Below are 24,617 nucleotides of genomic sequence, written 5' to 3'. Positions count from 1 at the left end.
TTGATCAAACTTTTATTTTACTTTTGATTCTGCACAGCAATAAAATGTCACCTAATAATAATTACTTTGGACTATGTAGGATTTCTTCTGACTGTGTTACAAAGCATGACTTTGCAAATGATTAAAAAGACTGTCATCGCCTATATTGTTTCTTAGTATCATGCTTTTTATACATAAGGTTACATCCTTTGAGGTACTCACTGCTTCTTCCAAGGTGCTGATTGCCCTTAATTCCCATGGAGTTAATGAGAGTTGAGTGCTCAGTACCTCACAGGATGAGATTCATGGGGCCTTATCCTAATTTAGGCTTAGCATTACTGAGTGTCTCAGTTTTGTTTTTCAAAACTGAGTCACAGACTTGGAGGAAGTCAGTTGACACAACACTATGACACATCAAAGACTCCCATAAAGGATGTTAATATTTGGTCAGGTGCATATTTGACTCATCTGTTCTGAAAGCTTGTAAGTGTAACTGGCTAGTGAAGATGAGAGTCTAAAGGAAACAGCTTTGTAAGAATAAGAAATAGTTGCGATGCTTTCTCATCTCCTTAGTTGTTGTTTCTTTCAAACTGCTGTCAAGATTTCATCTTTTGAAGTTGTTTTATCATGTTGGATATGTTTTAGAAGAAGTTCAATAGTGTTGCATTAATTCTTTAGTCACAAGACTATTTAATGTAGGAGAGAGTAACATTCTGTTTTGGGGTGGCAGTGCTTGATGTGAGATTTTTAGAATTACTATAAAATGTTTTAACGTTAACTTAAACATAAATGTTAAGTTTAACATTCAGTTTATAATATTCTTTAAAATAGTGTCTTAAACTGCAGCCAGAAGCATAACAACTTACATAAATATACATCTTTTTATTTTAATAGTCAGATTAGACAGTACTATAAATTTAGTTTGTACAATTTCAATAAGTATATTTTTATAAATACAGAGGTGTATTTTTATAAATACAAATACCTATATAGGATTGTCTTTTGCTGTCAACATATCAAGACAACTAATGTTTAAATTTTTTATGAGAATGTAGAAAGAAAAAGAGTAAAATATTTTTTTAAAAATAATCTTGATGGTTTAAGGAAAGGAAAGAAGTCCAGATGAGAGGCTTCCATATCCCTACATATCTGTTGCTTTCCTTCTGTGGCTTGCCTCCAACAGTAGTGCTCTCTTGGAATGGCCAAATTCATTCAGTGGAGGCAGGGAAGAAGGTTGAGATATCAGTGCAAGAAGTTGATGGGGGTAAAGATGAGCAAAGGTGGGACTGAGAAAGCAAATTATACTAATGAGTCTGATAGGATCAAAGTACTTGACTGGACAGAGAGAACTGGTGATTTTCTGAAGGATCAGAGTATAGAGATATAATGTTTATGTATAACCAAAGAGAGACAAAAAATTGTCTTTGCCTTTGGATTGTAGAGTCCAGTGTACATAGAACACCATAGTACATCTCCATTAGAGCGTACTGTCTTTGGCTTGAAAGACCCACAAAACATAGCAAAGGCATTGCAAGCAAATATATAAATAGTTTCAGAGGTAAGATAATGGGGAGAGAGTTTTTAATGAGATATTAAGGGTACAGGCAGATGTATTGCTGGGAGTGAAAAAGAAAACAACTGAATGCTATTAAAGGTGTCAGACATGGAGAGAAAGTTGGAGTGGGTCATCAGTGTGCACACTATATCCCCATAGAGAATGTAGTACTACCAAAAGACAGGCTAAGGCCCGAAAATACCTCCCTTGCTTTTACTTTTGGAATAGCTAATTATATTTTTTTGAGTGACACAGCAGGGTCACTTGGTACGATGTCTTATAGTATTTTAAAATAAAAGAGAAAAATTGATTACCCACTGAATGCCGAAGTGTTAATTCTTTTATAAAGAAAACATTGCATCTTAAATTTTCTTCCCTGTGTTTGTGTTCTTTCCTTGCTGGGATCCCAGAGGGATTAATTGAGCATTTTTCAATAAAATTTATGCTTACATTCTTGGATTGTCTTCAAAACTATGAAATTTACTATTACATTATATTGTATTTGGGCTGAGACAAAGATGCTGGGTCTAGTGGTTGAAGCAGGAGTAAGAGTTGGGGAGTCAACCCAAGGGTAGGAGCCAGAGTCAGAGCTAAAGGTTTTAGCTAGAGCAGGGGTGGGCAAACTTTTTGGCCCCAGGGTACAGAAATTGTATGGAGGGCCAGCTGGGGGAGGCTATGCCTCCCCAAACAGCGAGGCGAAGCCTGGCCCCCACCCTTATCCAACCCCCCCTGCTCCCCACTCCTGACTGCCCCCGGGACTCCTGCATCCTATCCAAACACCTCTGTCCCCTGACCATCCCCCTGGGATGCCCATCCCCTATCCAATCTCCCCTGCTCCCCACCCCCTGACCGCCACCCTGGGGCCCCCTTGCCCCTATCCAACCCTCCCTGCTCTCCCCACCCCACGTTATCCGTGAGTTGGGGAAAAGGGGGGCTCAGTTCTTTCCATGTGCATTTCCCCTGCTCATTTGGCTGCTCTCCCTGGCAGTCAGGCAGGGCTCATTCCCTGTCTGGGCTTGGCTGCTGGGGACAGGGGCCAAGCATGCTGGAGGTGGAGTGGGGCCCTAGTTTGCTGTGCCCCTGTCCCCGGCAGCAGGGCCCAGGCCCCTTGAACACCCCCCCCGCAACCTCCTCTGCTCCTCGCCTTCCACTCCCGCTGACAGCACCGCCCTGGAGCACCAGGTCTGGCAGTGCTATAGCTGTGCCGCCTGGTCAGAGCTGCAGCCACGCTGCCCAGGTGCTGGGGGAACTGTGACTGCGAGGGAGGCAGGGTGGGAGGGGAGCAGAAGGGGAGGGGCCAGGGGCTAGCCTCCGCCCTGGTCACCACACTGCTGGGGAGTTCGGCTGGCTCCTCTGCAAGCCTGTCCTGACCCCGCTCCCTGGCAGGAACTTGAGGGCCAGAGAGAAGGGTCCTGTGGGCCGGATGTGGCCTGCAGGCCATAGTTTGCCCCTCTCTGAGCTAGAGTCAGAGAATAAAGCCAAGGAGTTGGAGTGTCAAGCCAAGTGTCAGAGCGAGGTTCAGAGACTAGGGGCAAGAATCAAGAACAGAACAGGATGACAGGAACAGGTCCAGGAAGCAGGAACCAGGGCCAAGGTTGGAAGGCAGGATTCAGGAGTCAGGCAGGAAGACAGGGTCCAGTGTAGCAGCCAGGTAGAACCCAGTTGTGTGGACAACTTCCTCTGGATTTAAATAGTCATGTCGATCTGAGCTCAGTGTGTTCCTCCAGTCAGGCCCAGGGAAAGCCTCTCTGATGTAACTTCAGGTTTTATGGTCTTTTCTGCTCAGCTGGTTAGTAGTGAGCCGCTGGGTGGGAGCAGGCAGGTGACAGTCAATTGGGAACCCTGTGGACCAAGGTTCAAGACCTGTGGAATCATGATGCTCTTGATGCCTTGTGAAGATCATTCTTTTTCAGAATCAGTTATTTATCTGTGTAACATTTTCTCTTTTTCTTTACTTTTTCTTTGTTAATAAGGACATTTACACTAAAATAGAATTTTTATTGCTGAGACGTTCATATCCTGCTGTTGCCTATTTCCCATCTGAATTCATCCTGTTGGTTACTGTGGAAATGATAATTTCACACTTCTCATTATTCCATGAGACCAGAGCATCTCTTGACTGCGACTTTTATAGATGCAAAACTCTTCCACTGTTATATAGCCACATATATGATATGTTCTTTGGTTGGGGTTATATTTTCTTTGCAAGCACAGGTTTTTTCAAGTGTTGTGAATTTCTACTACAGATTTTGGATAGAAAGAATAATGAAACTGAGGTATTGAAGACCCTCTACAAAACTAAACAGAATGAAGCTGAGGAGACTATTAGGAAGCTAGAGAAGAAAGGTGATACTATGGGAACTTTTTTTGCTTTCTATTTTTGTGTAGTGGTACTATATACATTAATGACTAAGGGCCACATTTTACCTTTAGGTGCACATGTTGAATTTCAGTAGGAGTTGTGTGCATAAATTTGTGGGCAAAGAGTGGCCGTAATTTGTTATTTGACTAGGATGCTCATTTGATCCTCTTTGCTCTCCATTTTCCATACTACATTTTTCAAGAGACAGCATGTTCTTGTTAGGTTTAGTGCTTACTGGTTTTTGAGGGGCCTAAAATACCACATAAGCAGTGTTTCTTGTGATAGAAATACTTCGATATCTCAAATCCCAATCAGAAGTAGAAAGTTCAGTCGCACATGAATTCTAAAAGTCTTTGAAAATAATCAATTTGGAACCTTGTAATAAGTTCAAGATTTGTTTTAAGCTCTGGGTGGAGAATTGAGCAATTTAGTTATTCAGTGCATTTAGTCCATCCCTACTTTATGGTTTATTTAAATCTTTATGTCAAGAATTTTGAAAAGTGACTAGTGATTTTGAGTGCCTCAATATTTGGGAGCCCAATGTGACATATCTTTAAGAGGCCTGATTTTCAGAGGGTAAATGTCCAGCTTCTTTTGAAAATCAGGATCTTTTCTGTTGCTTTAGTTGGGCACTCAAAATCACTAGTCACTTTTGAAAATTCTGAGAGAATTGCATGTAAACTGCTATTGTTTTTCTGCTTTTCTGGTACATTTAAGAAAAATTGGCAGTGCATAAAATCTTGATGCAAGGTATTTAGAGTTGCAATGTTTTTATATTTTCCTTAGGTACTTAATTTGCTAATGTTATATACTTACTGAAGGTTTTACAGAATTCTGTATATTCATATTCATGTTTTCACGGAGAGAGAAAAAAGTCATCAGGAAATATTTTATAAGTAAGCAAAACCACAATGGAAAGAGAGCATCCCATATTGGTTTAAATATCCAGTTTTATGGCATGGAATTTAAGTGATACATTTTAAGGACGTTATCACACAACCAAAATAATTTTTTAAAAGCACAAAGATATTAGAAAGTGATATCAGAAAGGAAGACTGGAGTTATCTAATTGCATTTGTTGCCAGTATTGGAAGGGGGCATCTCTTGAATTGGTTTATTTTCTTATTTTTTGACAGTTCAGACCCTTGTTCGCGAGTCACAAGTTGTCAGAGAAACTAAGGAAAAGCAGATTATGGAGTTAAAGAAGTTGTGTGAGCAAAGCACAGATTCTTTGAACAATGACTGGGAGAAAAGGGTAATGGATAACACTTTATTTGCTTTGTCTGAAGTCACCATTCAATAGAAATGTGGAAAGATCAAATGTACAATTCATCATACTGATAATGATTAATTTTAAAAAATTAAAAGGGACACATGCTACTTCTGAAATTATTTTTCTGCATTCTCTGTGCTCAGTTTTAGAGTAATGTTGCCAGTTTTTCTTAATATATTTTTCTCCTAAAATAGATCTTTGTAAATTTGACCTACAAAATTTTGCCATTTTAATTTGTATCCACCACCATCACTACACCTAGTCCTCCAAAACATACGAGCAAATCCCAGTCTTTCTTTGGAGGCTATCTACAAGCCCTGTCTTTTCCTTTTGACAAACCCATTTGCCTGAGTATACAAGGAAGGTGTCCCATCACATTCTTCTGGTGACAGTTTACCTGATGTGGATTTTTTATCTGTTGAACTGTTGCTGCCCACAGCCACAATGACTCTTTTGAACAGCTATTTGTGCAGTGACACTTAAATTGTTCAATAAAAGTTTTATTTACTTTTAGGCTTAACGCAGCATCAATGTGTGCTGAGACCGATGTATCACTGTACAGCTCCAGCCTTGTCACAATATTGTTGAGACAGTGTGCTGCTAACCCACTGGAGAGGGAGGAAGGTCGCCCCAAAGTCAAGGTGCCTCCCTTCCCAGAGACGATCTGTTTAATTTTATGTCTTGGCACCTGGACCTATGAACCAAAGGCCTTGTTAGTTTTTCTTCTTGCTTTGGAAGAGAACTTGCTCATAAACGTTGTTTTTTCCGATAGCAAAGAACCTGAGGCAAGAATGTGCAATGTTTTGTTTCTTACAAAAACACTATTTTGACCCTGAGTTCATCATACTTTCTCTGCATGGACAGTTAACTAGCAAGTGCTCTTCCCAAAGCTGTCATTGTCATCAATGATACAAGTACACAAACAAGGACGCAAACAAAAATGCGATGTTAATTTTACATCCACTAAAAACACAGGAGTGGTGTAAAAGCACCATTTACTCCATGGGAAAAAAGTGATAGTTCAGTGTTCCAAGACAATACAATAAAGATGGATAGGTAGAATATTTTTGTAGTGTATATGAAAGTTATTTCATTTTGTCCTTAAGTCCTTTTTTCCCTTTGAATAGATGTTGACCTTTGCAAAGTCACGTCATTACTGTCCTTTGTTGTGTAAGGAGTCAAGTTGTTGACAGGAGACTCGGCATATTTTGCTGAGGTAGTGTTGTAGAACAAACTAACGGCTGTGTTTCCAGCATGATTTAGAGTCAAAAAAACATGTTGCTTTGTGTAACGTTTACTTTAAAAAAATGTAATCCGGTATTCTCTGATTTTGTGCTTACTGCTGAAAAGGCCTTTTTTTATCTGTCCCAAATTTTTAATAAAGAAGACCTAGATAGCCATAAAATAAAGTTCTTTTTCTCCCAATAGTAAATATTGAGCCAATGATAAAATCATGTTAGTTGCTTTCATTGTGTGGAGTTCCATGCATTGTTTGGGTAAGAAGTTTTTGAGTAACTGTTACAAGGACTGTCCTATAATGGGTATCCATTAGTTTTCTTAACTTTGGTGGTCATTTTCATATTCCTGTGTGTAAGGATTGGTACTTCTTAATTTCTATTTTCAGATTATTTTTAAAAGCATTCTAACTACAATCGAGTTTCTTGCAAATGAAAAATAGATTCATTTTTCCAGCACCGACTTTCACCCTCTATATAGTTTTAGTTTTCATTCTGACAGTTCTGGGGAAGACTTGCATTGTCACTGTTCACAGTAGACTCTATGAAGAGGTGGTCCTGATGAATAGTATCACTGCATAAATTTGCATTAAAATCATAAGATCAGCGTTTCCAGTATGTTTCAAGCACCTGACAAGAAGACTGACCACTGCTGTGGTGTTTTTATTTAAAAAATAAATATGTATAAATTAATATGGTTTTAATAGATTTGAATGTCATTACCCACGTTTGTGTGACATTGCATGTTCTTTAGGTCATTATTGTGAGTGAAATGGGCATGTTTGAAACCTGAGCAACAAGGTGACTTGTTAATCAATTTAGATTTGAAAGTCCAAATTTTTAAATATATTTAGGAGTCTAAATCCTATTGAACCCTTTTTAAAATGAGATTTTGGCTTTTAAATCAGTTAGGTGTTGCACCGCTGAGGGCAGCAATTCCTTAATACCTTTACAAATCTGGGCTAAAGCTCTTAACCCGGAAAGGGATGCATTTAGTGTCAGAATGTGTTTGGAAGTATAGTGTGGTAGCTCAGACTGGTGTCACAGATAACACTCTCTAATTCAGGTAAGTGGAGTGTTTTGTTTTCAGGGTCTCATACATTTTGGGACGTACTGTTAGAAGAAGGACAGTAGTTGTGGGGAGCATATTATTTGTACAGTAGAAAATTTACAAAGTTTGTACATTAGTAAATGGTTCAATTTCAATATTAAAATGAATACAAGATAAACAAAATTAATGGCAAAAACTACAAATATATTTTCAATGTTTTGTAAAAGGTAAATATAAATTCATTGGTGTATACATCCTTAAGCTTCTTTTCTTTTTAGTTCTGGAGCAGTGATACAGAAAATCTTATAGTGTATTAATAAGGAGGGAAATGCTAAGGTTTTTATTCTAAAGGTCAGAAAAGTCAGCTGTACAATTTTATAAGTAACTGAATAGCCTGGTGATATATTTTTTTTAAATATAGCTCCACAATGCTGTGGCAGAAATGGAAAAGGAAAAATTTGATCTTCAGAAAGAAACACAGAAAATATCCAAGAACTGCTTGAGGACACAAATGCAGTCTTAGTAAAATGGAGACAGAGTATTTGGCACAGACAAAAGCAACTGTAAGTTTTTTAATATCTAGATCATGACCACAAATATGAATGGCAATCTTCAGGTTTTGTGCACCTGTGCGTTTTGGAATGCTCATTTTTCTTAAGGCATAGTGTATCAGAAAGTATTGGGAAAAGAGGTCAGATAAGAATTATTTTTATTTTGTCCCTCCACAAAAGGGTGCATAGAAACTGTGGGTCTGAAAAACATTTTTGACAGCCCTGCACTACCATGCTGCAATGCTGTGACATTGCTTCATCAAAGAGATAGTAGAAGTAACACTATTTCACTTCAAATGCCTTTGCAGTTATATTTTTCAACAGAATCAGATTAGAGATGCTTGAATCTCACTTCCCTGCTTCTTTTAACAAAAGTAAAGTTGTGAATTCTAGGGTTTCTGAAAGGTGCTGGATTGGTAGCACTGGAAGCTAAAATCCAGTGGAGTGTGGACAGTTCCAATGGAAAATTCTTCAGACTTAACCATTAATGTGCCTTTGATCTGGGGGGGGGGATAATCTTTAGGAATGAAGATGATTCAGTCTCCATCTTTATTTAGTCCTTGGTTTATTTGCTGAGACTAATAACCACTGTATTTTTTGTGATGGAGGTTGTTAATTGAAGTTATTCATTTATAAGGAATGTGACTGAGAGTGCCCTTTCATTATAGTAGGCAACCAACTTTCTTTTCTTTAACTGGAAGAAAAGTCTGAGTACACACTGTAAATGCTTTATGAAAATGTTTCCTATTATTACTTTCTCACCATTCCTCCTCCTATCTACTGCTTCTCCCTGTTCATGAAGCTGAACTTTTCCTCTTATTTTCCAGTTCTTTTGGTTTACATCCAAAAAACGTGGTTGACACTCTGTGAAAGTCTTGAGTTATCATTTTGCTCAGCTACTCCTGTTGTCACATAAACCTAACCATAATCTGTTGTTGTTGTTTGATAATGCTTAATGTGTCCAAGGCATTTTATTAGTGCTTTATGTCAGGGATTTTGTATGTGTGGTCCTTTAAAAGTATTTTTAAGCATTACTCCATTAGAACAAACATTAAATGAAAAGCTTCCATTTTGACATTACCTATTTTTTTCAGTTAGCGTAATGAGTCCATATAATGCAGAGAGTATAGAAATAGCAGGATCCTTTTTCTGGGTACATCTTTTAAGGGTAGATATTCCAGAAGTCATCACACATTTCCCTGTAATTGCTCATCTTTAGAGATCTACCATCACAGATACCTTTTCAATGTAAAGCCTGGGCGAAACTCACTGAAATCCATTAATGCAGCTACCTCATAAATATGTTAAGAAATGTAAGTGGGTACTTCTAAGGGCATGTCTACACTACAAAGTTAAGTGGACTTAAATTAAGTCAAAAAACATCTACCGCAGTAATTAAGTCGGTTGGGTGTGTCCACACCCCATACATTGTATTGGTGGAGTGCATCCTCACTAGCGGCGCTTGCATTGATGCCCCAAGCATTACACTGTGGGTAGCTATTCCACAGTTCAACTAGCCATATGGGGTTTTGGGATGGGATTGCAATGCCGCATGAGACCAAAACATTGTCATGGGGAGAGGGTGGGACCAGGCCTTCGAGCTCCCTTGATGCAGTTTCCTCCCTTCCTCTCTCCCATGATATCAATGGCAAATAACCCATGTTTTTTTCACACCTTTTTTTGAAAGTCTGGCTTAGGCACCTTTATGTCATAGCCCGAGAAGCATGGACCTCGCTCAGCTGTGCACTCTGGTTGTGAGCATTACAAACACCTCGTGTCTTATCCTGCAGTATTTCCAGAACCGAGACAGGAGCTGCCGCGCACAACATTGCGATGTCATTCAAGCAGCCCTGATGCAAGCCATAGAGCAAAACAATGCCAGGTTGCTGCTGATAGCCACGCAGCAGCTGAACATGGTGGAGCACCATATCTGATCCCAGGAAACAAGCACTGACTGGTGCGATCATCGTTATGCAGCTATGGGATAATGAGCAGTGGCTGCTGAACTTTGAATGTGGAAGGGCACTTTCCAGGTACTTGGTGCAGTGCTTTCCCCAGTCCTGAAGCACAGCGGCACTAAAATGAGAATTGCTCTGACAGTGGAGAAGCAACGTTCAGGACATACTTGATGGTTTTGCTGCGATGGGGTGCCCTAATTGCGGTGGGACAATAGATGGCACGCATATCCCTATCTTGGCACCAGACCACCTTGTCAAAGAGTACATAAACCGAAAGGGATATTTTTCAGTGGTGTTGCAAGCACTGGTGAATCACAGGGGGCGTTTCACCGACATCAACATGGCATGGTCAGGAAAGGTGCATGCATTTTTAAGAGCATAGATCGGTTCAGAAAGCTGCAATCATGGAATTTTATTTCCAGATTGCAAAATAACCATTGATGATGTTAAAATGCCAATAGTGATGCTGGGAGATCCAGCCTGCCCCTTGCTCCCGTGGCTCATGAAGCTGTACACCAGCCACCTGGACAGCAGTAAGGAGCGGTTCAACAATAGGCTGAGCAAGTGCAGAATGGTGATGGGATATGACTTGGGACGTTTAAAGGGTCGCTGAAGCAGTTTGCTTACTAGACCTGGAAGCAATATCCCCATTGCTATCGCCACCTGCTGTGTGCTCCATAATAACTATGAGGCAAAGGGAGAGAAGTTTCTGCATGGGTGGGGCGTGGAAGTGGATAGGCTGGCAGCTAATTTTGAGCAGCCAGATACCAGGACAATAAGAGCCCAGCAAGGAGCCGTGCATCTCCGGGAGGCTTTGAAACCCGTTCTAGTAATGAGCTACAGCAAAGTTTGCTGCTTATCTGCATTGTGCCTTCCCATACCATCCCCTCAATTGCATCAGTTTTCCTGTACCTCCCTGCTCCCCTCCCCCAACCCGAATGCTGGGAATAAACCGTATATCATTCTTGAAAATTTGACGTTTATTGCACAAACATAAACAAACTGAAAGAACAGGAAAATAATTTAACCTTGGGCAAACAGTGTGATAAAATTGGGAGGGGAGAAACCAGGTCAGCTTGTCTGTAAAAGCACAGAAGTCTTGCCCATCAAAGGTCTTCGAATGGCCACCTTTTGTTCTTAGTACACTCCCTCAGTGTTGAGTGGAGATGATATTGTACCTTTCGCCCCACCCGCTTCCTAGAATGTTTGTGGTAGGGGGATTGGGACCCGGTCAATATTTGCAGGCCATTGTTCAGCAGCCGCAGGGGGAATGTAGCCTCAAGCTGTTTTTCTGAAGCTCAGCCAGATGCCTCAACATGTCTGATTGGTCCTTCATAATCCACAGCATCTCATCCTGCGTGGCACACTCGTGCTTCTGGGATGCTCTCCATATCCAGTTTTCAGACCATGAAATCCTCTAGGCTCTGAGCTCTGTATCAGCTGTCCTGGAGGCATTCATTATCTCATTGAACATGTCATCATGCATTCTCCTTTTCTGTCTTCTTATCTGGGAAAGCCTCTCCGCTGGTGTGGAGGATGTTCTGAAGGCATGGAAAGCACAAGGCAACCATTGTCAGTGCATTCTCTGGGTCTGGCACAAGGTTGCTATTTAAATGTCACTCCCTTTATTACACACAAGTACAAGCCAGAACCTAATCAGAACCACTAGCTATTCAGATGTTCCAGCCATGGTGAGTATGGCCCAGTGGTATGGGCGACAAGTCTTGTGCTGCAACTTGGAGAATCCTTGTTGGGAGAGCAGGTGGACAATTCCTTCTTCCCTCATCAACATAGATGTTGCTTTGAGACCAGGGACCAATGTTAAGCCTCCCAAATTGTGGTCTTTGTCGAAGGCAGCTCTTGGGGGGTGGGGGTTGTGGCCACAAGAGAACACTGGAAGCCCACCCCTCTTTCCCTTAATGCTGCTGGTAGCAGTCACCATAGGCTTTCCGATTCTGAGATGAACTCCTGTTCCTGCCACCCAAACCATTGGCATGTTAGGGAATCTGTGGTTGAGGGACCTGGAAATCACCATGGATGGGGGATCACATGCTCTATTGTTTGCGATACAAGCACTTGTAATGAAAACGTCCCCCGTCTTCCCAGGTGACCCTATGTGTAGTGGAGGAAGCAAGGGAGCAGATGCTGCAACCTTGTGGGTACAGACCTGGTCCTTATGTTGCTATGCTGTGTACTGAACTGATGCCAGCAGAGTTAATACTGGAGTGGCATGGGAAAGTGTTCTACTGTGCTGGAAGAAGTAAGGCAGAAACCTTCTGCAAAGGATTGCCAAGTACCTCCATGAAAAAGTGTCCTGGAGATCTCAATGGAGGATTTCCAGGCCATCCCTGTCACATACCAGGGAGCATCGTCTTCGTAGTTAGAGTGGCCACTGGGAAGCAGATACCTACTGCACTTCACTTTTTCTTCATACTAAACATAAAATATAAGAGCATGTAACCCCTATAGTTCGATTGGAATTCAGAAGCAGAATGTTGGTCAGAGAATGTGAAACCAGGACAAGAGAGTCAGACAGGGACTTCCTGAATGGCCCTACCACTAGGTGCTGAAATAGTCACTAGCCTCCCTGCCCCTTTTAAAGCTTTTATCCAGTAGCATATAAGGCTTATTATCAATGTGCTGCTGTTTCCAAACCGAGTCATCTTCCTAAAGTTCACGCTTGGAAACTCCCATAGACTAACATTTCTAGGAAGCTTGAGAATGTCTTTCTTCCCCTAGCACATCCCTTGCATCCTCCTCAGCTAAACAGCACATTAAAGGATATACTGAGGAGCCCTCAATTTTCACCTCTTGGGAACAGCTCTGTCATTTTTTCCTAGTGACGTGGAATTGAACTCCTTCAAATCAGTGAGTTTTTGAGACATAGAAAAAGACTATTTCATCCAGTTCCCACTCTGTGCCATCCTCTTTAAAATTCCATCATCCATTTATATTTTCCTTCTCAGTCACCTGGATCGGCAATGTCTATGGAAACTTGTAAAAATATGAATATAGAAAAGTTATAGCTCAGAGCAATTTACTTGGCTTTCAAGGCTTTCCTTCCTCACCTAATGGAAAAGTGGTCTAAGTGTTGATGGACAATACCACTGTGACATGTTGCATTTCATCAACAAGGTGGGGATGTGGTTTATTGTCTTGTCAGGAAGCAATTTAACTTCTGAAGAAGCTTGCCACATTTATTGCTGTCCATCCAGGGCGCAAACAGGGTAGAGGGTCCCAGAGGGGGACTCAGTCTGTGAAGACTTGAGGTCTCTCTTCTCGCAGTCACACAAGATTCCCCAGCGAAATGGGAGCTGACCCTTTTAGCCTTTCTCCACATTGGAGATGAGCTGCAAGTTGTGACAAAACCAAAATTTCTTCTTATAAATTCTTAATAGTAAATTCCAAAGTCCTACTTTTTTTAACTGTGCCTTGTGATGCTGTGAGGAAGGCAAAAGGCCCACAGGCCTCTGCCAATTTGGTCCAATGGGAAAAAGTTCCTCCTGATCACAGAACAGGTAATCGATGGACCCACAGGATCCTGAAATATGGTCCTAAACTATGACAACAGGGAGGGAGGGCATGGCAGCTAAAGGGGGAAAGAAGCCTCAAAAGACAGGAAGGGTTTAAAGCGAGGGCCAATCAGCTCTGACTGACCAATGAGAGGTGGAGAGCTCATAGAATCAAACAAATTAGGGTGGAAGAGACCTCAGGAGGTCATCTAGTCCAACTCCCAGCTCAAAGCAGGACCAACTCCAACTAAATCATCCCAGCTGGGCCTTGAAAACCTCCAAGGATGGAGATTCCACCACCTCCCTAGGTAACCCATTCCAGTGCTTTACCACCCTCCTAGTGAAATAGTTTTTCCTAATATCCAACCTAGACCATTTCCACTGCAACTTGAGACTATTGCTCCTTTTTCTGTCATCTGCCACCACTGAGAATAGCCTCTGTCCTCTTTGGAACCCCGCCTTCAGGTAGTTGAAGTCTGCTTTCAAATCCCCTCTTTCTCATCTCTTCTGCAGACTAAATAAGCCCAGTTCCCTCAGCCTCTCCTCATAAGTCATGTGCCCCGGCCCCCTAATCATTTTTTTTGCCCTCCACTGGACTCTCTCCAATTTGTCGACATCCCTTCTGTAGTGGGGGGCCCAAAACTGGATGCAGTACCCCAGATGTGGCCTCATCAGTGCTGAATGGAGGGAAATAATCACTTCCCTCAATCTGCTGGCAATGCTCCTGTTAATGCAGCCCAATATGCCTTTAGCCTTCTTGGCAACAAGGGCACACTGTTGACTCGTATCCAGCTTCTCATCCACTGTAATCCCCAGGTCCTTTTCTGCCGAACTCCACTTAGCCAGTTGGACCCCAGCCTATAGTACTGCATGGGACCCTATCCCTACCCTCCAGCGTATCTACCTTTCACCGCAACTTTGTGTCATCTGCGAACTTGCTGAGGGTGCAATTCATTCCATCATCTAGATCATTAATGTAGATGTTGAATGAAACCGGCCCCAGGACTGACCCTGGGACACTCTGCTTTATACCGGCTGTCAACTAGACATCGAGCCGTTGATCACTACCCATTGAGCCCAATGATCTAGCTAGCTTTCTGTCCACTTTATAGTCCATTCATTCAATCTATACTACTTTAACTTGCTGGCAAGAGTACTGTGGGAGACCATATCAAAAGCTTTGCTAAAGTCAAATGGCCCATATAGCTGACGCCCTGGGAGAATCTCTCTTTGGAGTACTGTATGTACTATTACTTAATCTTCTGGAAGTGAAGCTCTGTACAGGCAATACACAAAGAAAGAGGCTTCTTTAGAGCCTTTGGTTATAGATTTTGAATATGTAGAAGGAACTATATATTTGGGGTGGTAGTTTTTATAACTATGCCTCAAATGTTCTGCTCCATGGGGGAGCATGTGTGTGGAAGCAATAGTTGCTGCTTTTGAGAGGGTACTAATTTTGTCATTAAGGATAGTCCCCACCCAGAACTGTGGAATTATACAGGCAGTGTATTGGAACACCTGCAGTTACTGGTGGTAACCTTTCTTTGCTTAGTCTAGCAGTGGTAGACAATCCTCCAAGGAAAGAAGCAGTAGGCAACTAACCTTCACCTAGATGTGTTTTAACACACTTGGAGAAGAAGAGTTCATTTGAATTCCACATAAATTCTTAAAAACCTCAGGGGAACACATTGTGTATTGTTAAAATACTAAAAGGCAGATAATTTGAAAGTCAATTGTGAACTGTATTTACTGTACACTAAACAGTTTATAAAGTAAATATTAGTTGGCAAAAATCAAGTCCCTTTTGAAGAGGTATCTTGTACTTTGGTCATCAAGATGAGACATTAAAGAAAAGTGATAGTTTGAATGAACTGAAGGGCAATGTCAAATAAACTTTATTCTGTCATTAATGAATGTTGAATTAAAAATTAGCATTCAGACCTTGTCATAGGCAACAGTAAATAAGGAGAAAAATGGACACAGTCTGTCAGCAGGATTGAATTTAAGAACCATCAAAAGCAGACAGATCTTGCTGAGCAGCTCCTGATTTAATAATTAAACAAGGTAGAGTTCAAGGCATGGCTTAAGATGAAAGACTAGACTGTCACTGAAAATTAGTTTCTCTTTTTTTGTTATTTTAGACTTTTTTTTCATTTTTCATGGCGTTTTATATTGTCAGGAGTGCCATTTATTGTGAACAAGTGAATTGGCTGAATGATATAACTCTTGTCAATGTTATAATACAAGTGTTTCCCCCACTAAAACAAACTTTTATTTATTGGAAAAAAAATATACTTTAGTGCAGATAGCAATGGTTATGAAGTGTGTGTGTGATTTAGCATCAATAATTATAAAACACTGAAGCAACAATGGATTACTAGCTATGGAAACGTTTTATAAAAGCTTTATGTAAAGGAGTTTTTTGGCATTAGTTTTATTACATAAGTAGCCTATCTCACTCATGTTTCAACCATCTCTGCCATAGACTTGACTTTACCATTATCCATAGCAGTTGTCTGTGGTAACTGTATATGTAGGAGGATATTTGGGAAAAAGAGAAAGGCCTGGGAATGTGTGCACCCATGCAAGTGATTAATTGAAAGATGAATTAATGGTCTAAATCAGCGGAGTCGTTTCTGGACTTACATCTGTGCAACTCAGAGAAGAATGTTTGGGGGAGGAGTTTGGGGGTTATGTAATATGAGTCAGCCACTTGAGGTCCTGAGAGTGATGTCTTCTTCTAGAAGCTGAATATCACCTGTGTAATACAAACCAAGCCACTTCAAGAGTTAGAAGCATAGTGTTGCTCCTTAATTCTCCCCCCCAGTACTTTCATGCTGTATATTTTACTAGACTGTGACAATTTATGGTAAAAGGCCCTTAATAGTTGCATCTCATAATTTGTGATATTACGTAGTAAGAAATATGCTGTGCTGCTAAAAGACATCTTCACCTCCTAACATTTTAAATATTTTGGGTGAATATTGATGCTTAATCTTGACTGAGTTTTTTTTTATTAATTTTTGTTAAGATACAGGGGAACTCACAGTCCATACCCTGAGGAGTTACAGTGTAAATTAAAGGGATAATTCAAAATGCATTGAGAGCCCAGAGGAAGGCTCTGATTTAGAGCTTTTGTATCTTCTTTTTAAACATTTGGGTGATAACATTTTCTACAATGACATGGTTTAGTGTTTGTCATGTTAAAAATGTTTTGAGGAGGGACATGTTTCATGAGTGAAAATGCAAGGAGAAAGAGGGAATTCCTTAGGAATGGGTGACAGTAATTTCAAATTATAATCTGTAGAAAAACTCCTAAGGAGGGCCAAAACAAGTTAATAATTTGGAAGATCCTTAATGATCTTGATTGGAATTAAGTGTGAAATCCACCATGGGTATAATATGAATACCCATTGGTGATTAGATTAGTGCACAAATCTAGATTGCGAAAGCACTCAAAATTGATTGACGAGTTAATATAGCCTACATGCTTAAAGGGCAAATTCTGAGCTCTGATGTAGCTGCTTCTTTGACACCTGTTTTAGATCCTGATCTTGCACTCCCTCATGCGCAGCCTCGAGATGCAACATCTATGTAGTCCAGGAGCTCTGGTGACCCATACTGTAACCAACAGCTGCTGGATTATGGGGGAATTTCCACAGTACATGTGAACAGCTTTATCAGTCACAGTAGAAGATTCAGGAATATTCTTAAATGTGCTCTTCATTAAGGGCATGTTGGCCAAAATACAGACTAGATGAAGAGAGCCCCTTATATTATACTACATGTACATAATAAAATGCACTGTTTTCATACATTTATAAAAGTTATTACCCTGATTTGAAACTACTACTGTATCTTGTTCTAAATTTACAGCCATCATGCAGATTTCCATGTTAATTGTAACACAGTTTCATTGCATGCTACAAGCTTCTTAGGAGATGGCTTTGTTGTGCCCCACTTGACATCTTAAGTTATCTTGAAGGCACTGTTCTCATTGGCAATTAAGTGATAACTTTTTTACTGCCAAATTTCCCCCAGCTGGCAAAGTGGGATATCCTCCTATCTTATCATATAGTTCAATCTATTGGGTACAGGATGTCTGAAAGCTGCTGTTTGTCAAAAACAAGATAGTAATCTCCACTAGCTACATGACAAATCCTGCAACTTAAAAGTAAAATATACTTGACTTTCTTGTTGTCTAAACAAACCAGACCCTGCCGCTGGCTTTGCATTAATGGAAAGAGTCTTTTTAAAATGCAACGCAAGTGTATGGTTAAGTTTGGTGTGTTTAGACTGTTTTGCAAAGCTGAGTAGTGCTTATCTGATTGCATGAGTGTGTCAGAAATGTTCTCAGGTTTCATTAAATATACTGCAAAAATTGAATGGAGTTGACAGATGTTTGAGTTTTTACTTTCTTTTAACAGAGGGTGAAAATATTCTTCCACTTCCTCTCCTCTTCCCCCAACTCCAAACCTTGTTAATATAAAAATAACTTTGATTGAACATCCTGAAAAGGCAGCTGTGTCTTATTTTCCCACCTCTGCCTTCTCAGGAATTCTATTCTCATTTCCTTATACACCAAGATTACTTTAGGAAAGAATGGAGAAGAGAAAAAAAATATTCTTTGGAATACTGAATGTCATGAAATTGTGTTTAACACAAAAATATTCAGTGTACATTTATAATATAATATAAGGAGAGGTAAACATAAAGGGAAGCAGGCAGGGAATTTGGAATGCCTGTATTCTAGGCCAGATCCTGATTGCTGCATCCCCTGGAGCCAGGGTGTGTGTCTCTCTGTGCTTCTAATTTTCCATTTTTTAAATGGGGATAATACCACCTACCTCATGGGGTGGTGTTTGTATTTGTGAATGGTATTTGTTAATATTTGTAAATTGATAAGAAGACTTGTGTGTCAAGCATTATTGAATATTGTAATAATGTATATCATAACCAGTCTCTTAATAGCCCCCTTATGCCGCACTTATCAGTTATATCTCAAAGTATGTCATACACATATGTGAACACTACTCAGATATACAAAGAAACTAGTATTTTATGTATGGAACATGTCTTTTATCAGCTGCTATATCATGTTGTTTTTGCAGTCTCTGGATGTGACACTAAAAGAGACTGACTGCAATAATGAACAGCTCCTGAATTCTTCATTCTTTGGTCCCTCAGTATATTTATTGGGAACAGGCATAGCCATGATTTTATTTTAGTAACTGAATAAGTATTTTATTATAGTAAACTTTGGTGCCAATATACGTACAAATTAAATGAATTGGATTCCATAAACAACACAATAAAGGCTTTATCTGACCAACTGACTGTTTGGTTCTTGAAAGGGACGACAAATAAAGAAAATATATATATGTTTACTGGAATTAATCTTGCAAGTTTCTTTTTGGGGCTTGGTTTTACATGCAGGCTGTCTATATTTCATTGATCATAGTGTTGTTTGTTCTGACAGGTATGAAATAGCTCAAGATACATTATCCTTAATAGAAATTTTTTCTTTAAACTGTTTGTTTGCTTCATATTATAAAAACTTTAATCTATAGAATCTAGTGCAAGTATTGTTCCAGTTTGGGTCTGGGGGCAGAGGTCACACTTTTACTTTGTTTGAAACATGTATATTTTGAAAGCTTTGATACATTATAGAATTTACTGTCCTGATTGATGACAGCTTTGCTTTTATAACTCTTGTTTCTCTGGACCACCAGAGAACCACAGTTGCTCTAGGCTGTTGAATAACAACAGGGGTGTGCACTAATTTATTCTTAACAATGACCTATTCTTTTAGAACCAGATGGTCAAAGAACTGGAGGCCCGTGTCCAGCAGCTGACTGTAGAGGCTGAAAATAGTAATTTACAGCGTCAGAAATTATCTCAAGAAAAGACTGATCTAGAGCAATGCTACCAAGCAGTATGTGCTGAACTGCAAGAGATGAAATCAAGGTAATTAATAAATAGAGTTTAACCAAAGCAATTCCAAAACTAAACATCACTCTCTGTCTACAAGAAAATCAGTGCTCAATAATTCAGCCTTTGGAAATTGTCATGAAAATTTAGCAACCCAATTTAGCAAAAACCACTGTTCGACACTCACCAAGATGATGATCATGAAAAAAACAAATATATTTTACGTTGTACAATTTTATTTTACATTTTATCAATTGAGAGGACTAGGTGGGTGAATAGAATTTTGCAGAAGCTTGAAAAATTACATAAAGCAAAATTACATAAAGCAAATAAAGTGCCAAAGTTTCCATTTTATTTTTCCTTTATTAATACTTGTAGGTGTAACTCCCTTCAGAAAGAGAAGGATCGCATTATACAAGATTATGAACAGAATATTCAACAACAACAAAACAAATATGATATTGACATAAGTTTTATGAAACAGGAACATGCTCTCTCTGCGGCTAAGGTATGTTTACAGATGTACAACCTCCCACGAATAATGGGCATAAAAATGCTTGCCTACCAATTATGTACATAAGGGGACAAATTTCAAAATGGTCTGTAAGGCTTCAATCGTGCAAATATTAAGGCACGTGAATAACTTTACTCAAAGGAGCTACTCACTTTCTTGATGGCTTGGGGGGGTCTGTCTGTAGAACTTATGAAATTTGTTTGATATTGTGAAGTTGTGCTATGAAATTGCTGTATTTTTTGAATGCCTCAATATGTAAGTGGATTGCATCCCTGCATGTATGACCGTGTCACATCCTCCTAGACCATATACAGTGCAGGGTTGTTAGAACTCAGTGACCTCTCTTCAGGTGAAAACACCTTGGAATACTGGGTGGACTCAAGCCTAGGAAAACTAGCTTTATCTTACCCCTCTGCAGGGAGGTGGGAAAATAGGAGCAATGGAAAATATCCAAAATATAGAACAAAGAAAACCAGGTGTTGGAAAGGGGGGCATATAAAGAGAGGAAGAGCACAGCTAAGAGGGGAGAAGGCAAGCTGGGGAAGAAGACTTCATGAAGGAGAAGTAATGCAATGTGGGGGCCTGTATGAGGGAGCACATCCTGCCTGCCTGCCTGCCTGCCTTTGTGAGCCCAGATGGCCTCCTGGGACTCCCAAGGGAAGGATGAACTAACAAAGGGCATTGTGGGTTAGGATATGTATTGTTTTGTGTGTGATCTGTACTCTTTTGTGCATTATATAACTACATAAAAGAGAAGACATATGCAAGACTTCTGTGCAAGATGTCTCTGTGTGTAATATACTTCAAAATTGCCACATTCCTCGTGACAGAGTTAAATGGCAAACCATTTATCTGAGCTCTTGTTTTGGATGTATGAATGTAAGGTTTTAGGTGCTGAAAAACTTGGACATGCAAATTTTGACACAAAGCTTAGAGAGTTGGATGAGGCCGCTTTGAAAATGTTACCAAAAGAGTTATAAAGAAAAGTATTTTTCTTCAGATACACATTAAAATATTGTCTTGTTTTTATTCATGCAACATTTTGTTGCATACGTCTTTGAATTGAACCTTTCAAATAATCAGCACAAAAATGTAAGAAATTAGTTTTTTATAAGTAGCCTTTGTGATCGGTTATCTAGCCTACATTATATTCACATAAAATATATATTATAAAAACATAGTGAATTTAAAAAACTGTAGAGTATTCTAAACTATTGATTAACTGAGAGCAAACATGACGTCCACATTTTGGTCTGAAATACTGGAATGCTAAGATCTTTGATAAGGAAATGCTAAATGACTGTCTCCATTTTATTTTCAAATTTCTTTCTTGAATCAGCAGCCTGTTTGTTTTGTTTTTTATTTTTGTTTTATAATTTTGGACTACAGTCCCATCTGCACTTTTAAGGACAAATAGAAATGAAGTACATATGACTTGTGTTGAAAAAGATGATCTTTTCCATATTTATCTTTTTTTCTACTTTTTTGATGCAACTTTTAAAAGGGAAAGAGTAACTTATTTCTGTAGAGCAAATAAAGACTACAAGACAAACATTCACTTTTCTATTAAATCCCTACAGGCATCTGATGTGATTGAAGAATTAGAACAGAGGGTGTCTGAATTAAAACAACAGTTACAAGAATCAGAACATCAAAGGCAGCAACAGCTGAGGGTGAGCCCTGAATTTTTCACTCTGGAAAAATGAAGAGCCCTTTTTACTTGTTTCTAAGACTTGTATGAATAGAATGACAAACTAAGATATATTTTGGAGTTCCTGGAAATCAGAGGAGCCAATCCCTCTACACTTAACAGAGTAGAACTTGTTCTTATTCTTTTAGCTAAGTCTTTTAAAGAAACATGTGGCTATTTGTCTTATTTTCCTGTGTGTTGAACTGATATAAAAATGTGTATCAATGGATTATAGAGAAGTACAAAGTTGAAAGAAATCCCTGTCTATCTTTAATAGCAGTATCTGTTTGTAAAAGTTAGCATAAACTTGTTGAACTGTAACAATTGTGAAACAATTCAGTTACATTTTCTACCTTCTCATAGATACTCAAACTATTGCTTCCCTGCACCTACAGTGCATCCCTGTTATCCCTAGGTATCTCCTTTTCTCCACATCTCATCATGTTCTACCCTTACTTGGGGAAGAGTAGCCATTTTGATGGCACAGGACGACTATGTACTACTGTCTTTGGAATCCTTCAGCATTTTTATTTGATAGGTTGAATTGTTGTAAAGCAAGGAGGAAGCACTCTTTCTCCCCTCTTGCACTCATCAAGGTCTAACTTCATTGCCTCCCATCTGATTTTAGTCTGGGAAGCTAGGGACTAAGGGCTTGTCTACACATACTTACTGTTTAGCAAGCCAGTGTGTAAACCTTCAGCATATTAGCTTGCTGTTCTCTAAATGGCCGTGTGGATAAGCCCTGAGACCTGTAACTGAACCTGTGTCGTCTTACTGGTAGTCTGGAGACCCCCCAGGCTAATCAAGTATTAGTAATAATGCTGTGTAATTTTTAGAACTAAAATAAAACATCTTAAAATTGTTTGTAGATTAATGTTTAATTATGAAATAAAGTTGGACACTTTGGTTGATATGGACCATACTGCGCTCTAGTAAAATGTCCAGGTTTTGTCTAGGTAAGGGCTGCGTTTGAATTATAGTAAACTGTTTAAAGAAGTAGTGATTCCTTATTAAAAATAAATTCCTCAATTTGCAGGATCAAGAACACAAATTTCAACAGGAAAAACTTCATTTAGAGCGGATTCATGAAAAAAAGGTAGAGTTTGAAGGAAAAATGAAAATGTTATGTGTACTTCCAGATGTCTTAGGCAGCAGCTAATGATTTAAATCCACAAATCCATAAAAAAGTGAATATTGGGCAGAAAGGGGGTATGTAACTGATGAAACCTAAAAGCTTGTCTAGTAATAAGCAGCTTTTAAACAAGGATTAAGCTGTTAAAATGTTTTCCAGAAGTATAATGTCTGTGGTTCGAAACATATTAATGCATGGTATTTAATTCACTTAGGGTGAAATTCACCCCAGTGAAGAGGATGCAGACAGGGCCCTATTAGGTACTACTTTTGTTCTTACTGTCATTTTTCACTCTCTGCTATTGTTTTAGTAGAAGACAGAGGGAGTTTGAAATCGCTATTGATATTTTATCATTTTTCCCAACCAATACTTACTGTACGTTTTACCTGTACCCATACATATGCTCTAACATCTTCCAGAGTAGTGTTTTGAGAGCAGAAATTTAAAAAAAAAATGTGCTTAGCTCTTATAGAGCATATTTAATCTGCAGCACTTTGCCAATATGTACAAATTTTTGTACTTAAATATCAATGGTGTTGACATGAAACAGTCATTCATTGCCAGAGTTAATTATTCCACATGACTTTGTTTTTTAAATGACTTTGTCTTTAGGTGTTTGGCTATTATAGTGATTAATAACAGAATGTATGTATAAACGTGTGCATAATGGACTTGCATGACTTATTTTTTAAGCATTAGTAGCAAACTCGTACTGTGAATGAATTGAAAAACAACTACAAGTGAACTTCTCTTCATTTACTTATAACAAAAGGAACACTGGATCTAAATGATACATTGTTTGCTCGATCATCCGATGAAGTGAGCTGTAGCTCACGAAAGCTTATGCTCAAATAAATTTGTTAGTCTCTAAGGTGCCACAAGTACTCCTTTTTCTTTTTGCAAATACAGACTAACACGGCTGCTACTCTGAAACCTATAGTGACACTGGGGCTTATCTTCACAGCCCTACAATTCAGTACAGAGGTGTGAATTGCAGTGTGCAGTAGCACGGTGTGTTGTAACTGCAATGTGCAGACTCTGTGGGGGTGTGGCTAAAACATACCTCGTTCGTGTTAACATAGTCCGAAAAGGTTCTACCCTTTTTAGGACTACATTAATGCAAAATAGATACTTTTTAATTCACACCTAGTTTGTGTTAAGCTAGTTCTAATGCCCCTGTAGTCCAGACTGTGGGGCTATGTAGATGTAAGGGGACCCCTTACTAACATTCAGTGGGGATGTTTTAGTTGCTAGCTCCCAGTACTAAAAAGGGGGAAGGGTCGATGGGGAATCAGGACCCTGAGACTGACAGCCCTCAGGAACAATGGGGAGAGGCCAATGCTCTAGGTCAGCCTGAATGACAAGGCGGGCAGGCTAATCAGGGAGTCGGGAGGTCCCATCCTCCCTGTGAGCTGGAATTGCCTGGGTCAGACAGAGTGGGGCCGAACTAAGGAGAAAGCAGGGGCCCAAGCTGAGCTGGGGAGCAGAGCTGTGCCAGATTCAGAGGGACCAGAAAAGCATCCCAGAGAGAGCAGACTTGCCCTGGGAGCAGAGCTGCAGCAACCAGAGTCAGAGGGGCCAGAAAAGCAGCCCAGGAAGCAGGTCAGTGCTGGGAGCAGAGTCACAGAAGCAGCCTGCACAGCAGACCTGTCCTGGGAGCCAAGCTGCAGCAACCAGAGCCAGAGGGGCCAAAGAAGCTACCCAGGGAGCTGGAGGCAGAGCAGCATCAGAAGTGCAGAGACCGAGTGGTGCAGCTAGGGCTGGAGCAGTCTGGAGCTGGGTGCGGTGAGCAGCTGGGGAGACCGAGGGGGACCCTGGGCAGCAAGCCCAGCACAGGGAGACACCTCAGCCAAGAGGCTCTGCAGGCCAGGCTT

At 39.9% G+C, this 24,617-nt stretch overlaps 1 protein-coding gene across 1 annotated transcript in view; it reads left to right on the top strand.

The window, feature by feature from the left end:
• The window catches only part of CEP112 (centrosomal protein 112), a 297,948-nt gene that overhangs the window by 47,938 nt on the left and 225,393 nt on the right, over positions 1 to 24,617 (top strand). Inside the window, 9 exon segments of the mRNA XM_038371118.2 lie at positions 3,781 to 3,880; positions 5,033 to 5,151; positions 7,877 to 7,928; positions 7,931 to 7,969; positions 7,972 to 8,018; positions 19,289 to 19,443; positions 19,786 to 19,915; positions 21,502 to 21,594; positions 22,648 to 22,707. Coding sequence (XP_038227046.1) covers positions 3,781 to 3,880; positions 5,033 to 5,151; positions 7,877 to 7,928; positions 7,931 to 7,969; positions 7,972 to 8,018; positions 19,289 to 19,443; positions 19,786 to 19,915; positions 21,502 to 21,594; positions 22,648 to 22,707 — 795 coding nt within the window.

The sequence above is a fragment of the Dermochelys coriacea genome, chromosome 14 (genome assembly GCF_009764565.3).
Source record: "Dermochelys coriacea isolate rDerCor1 chromosome 14, rDerCor1.pri.v4, whole genome shotgun sequence".
NCBI classification, from domain to species: domain Eukaryota; kingdom Metazoa; phylum Chordata; order Testudines; family Dermochelyidae; genus Dermochelys; species Dermochelys coriacea.
The sequence above is the reverse complement of the archived record's forward strand: the minus strand, read 5'-3'. Positions and strand labels throughout refer to the sequence as shown.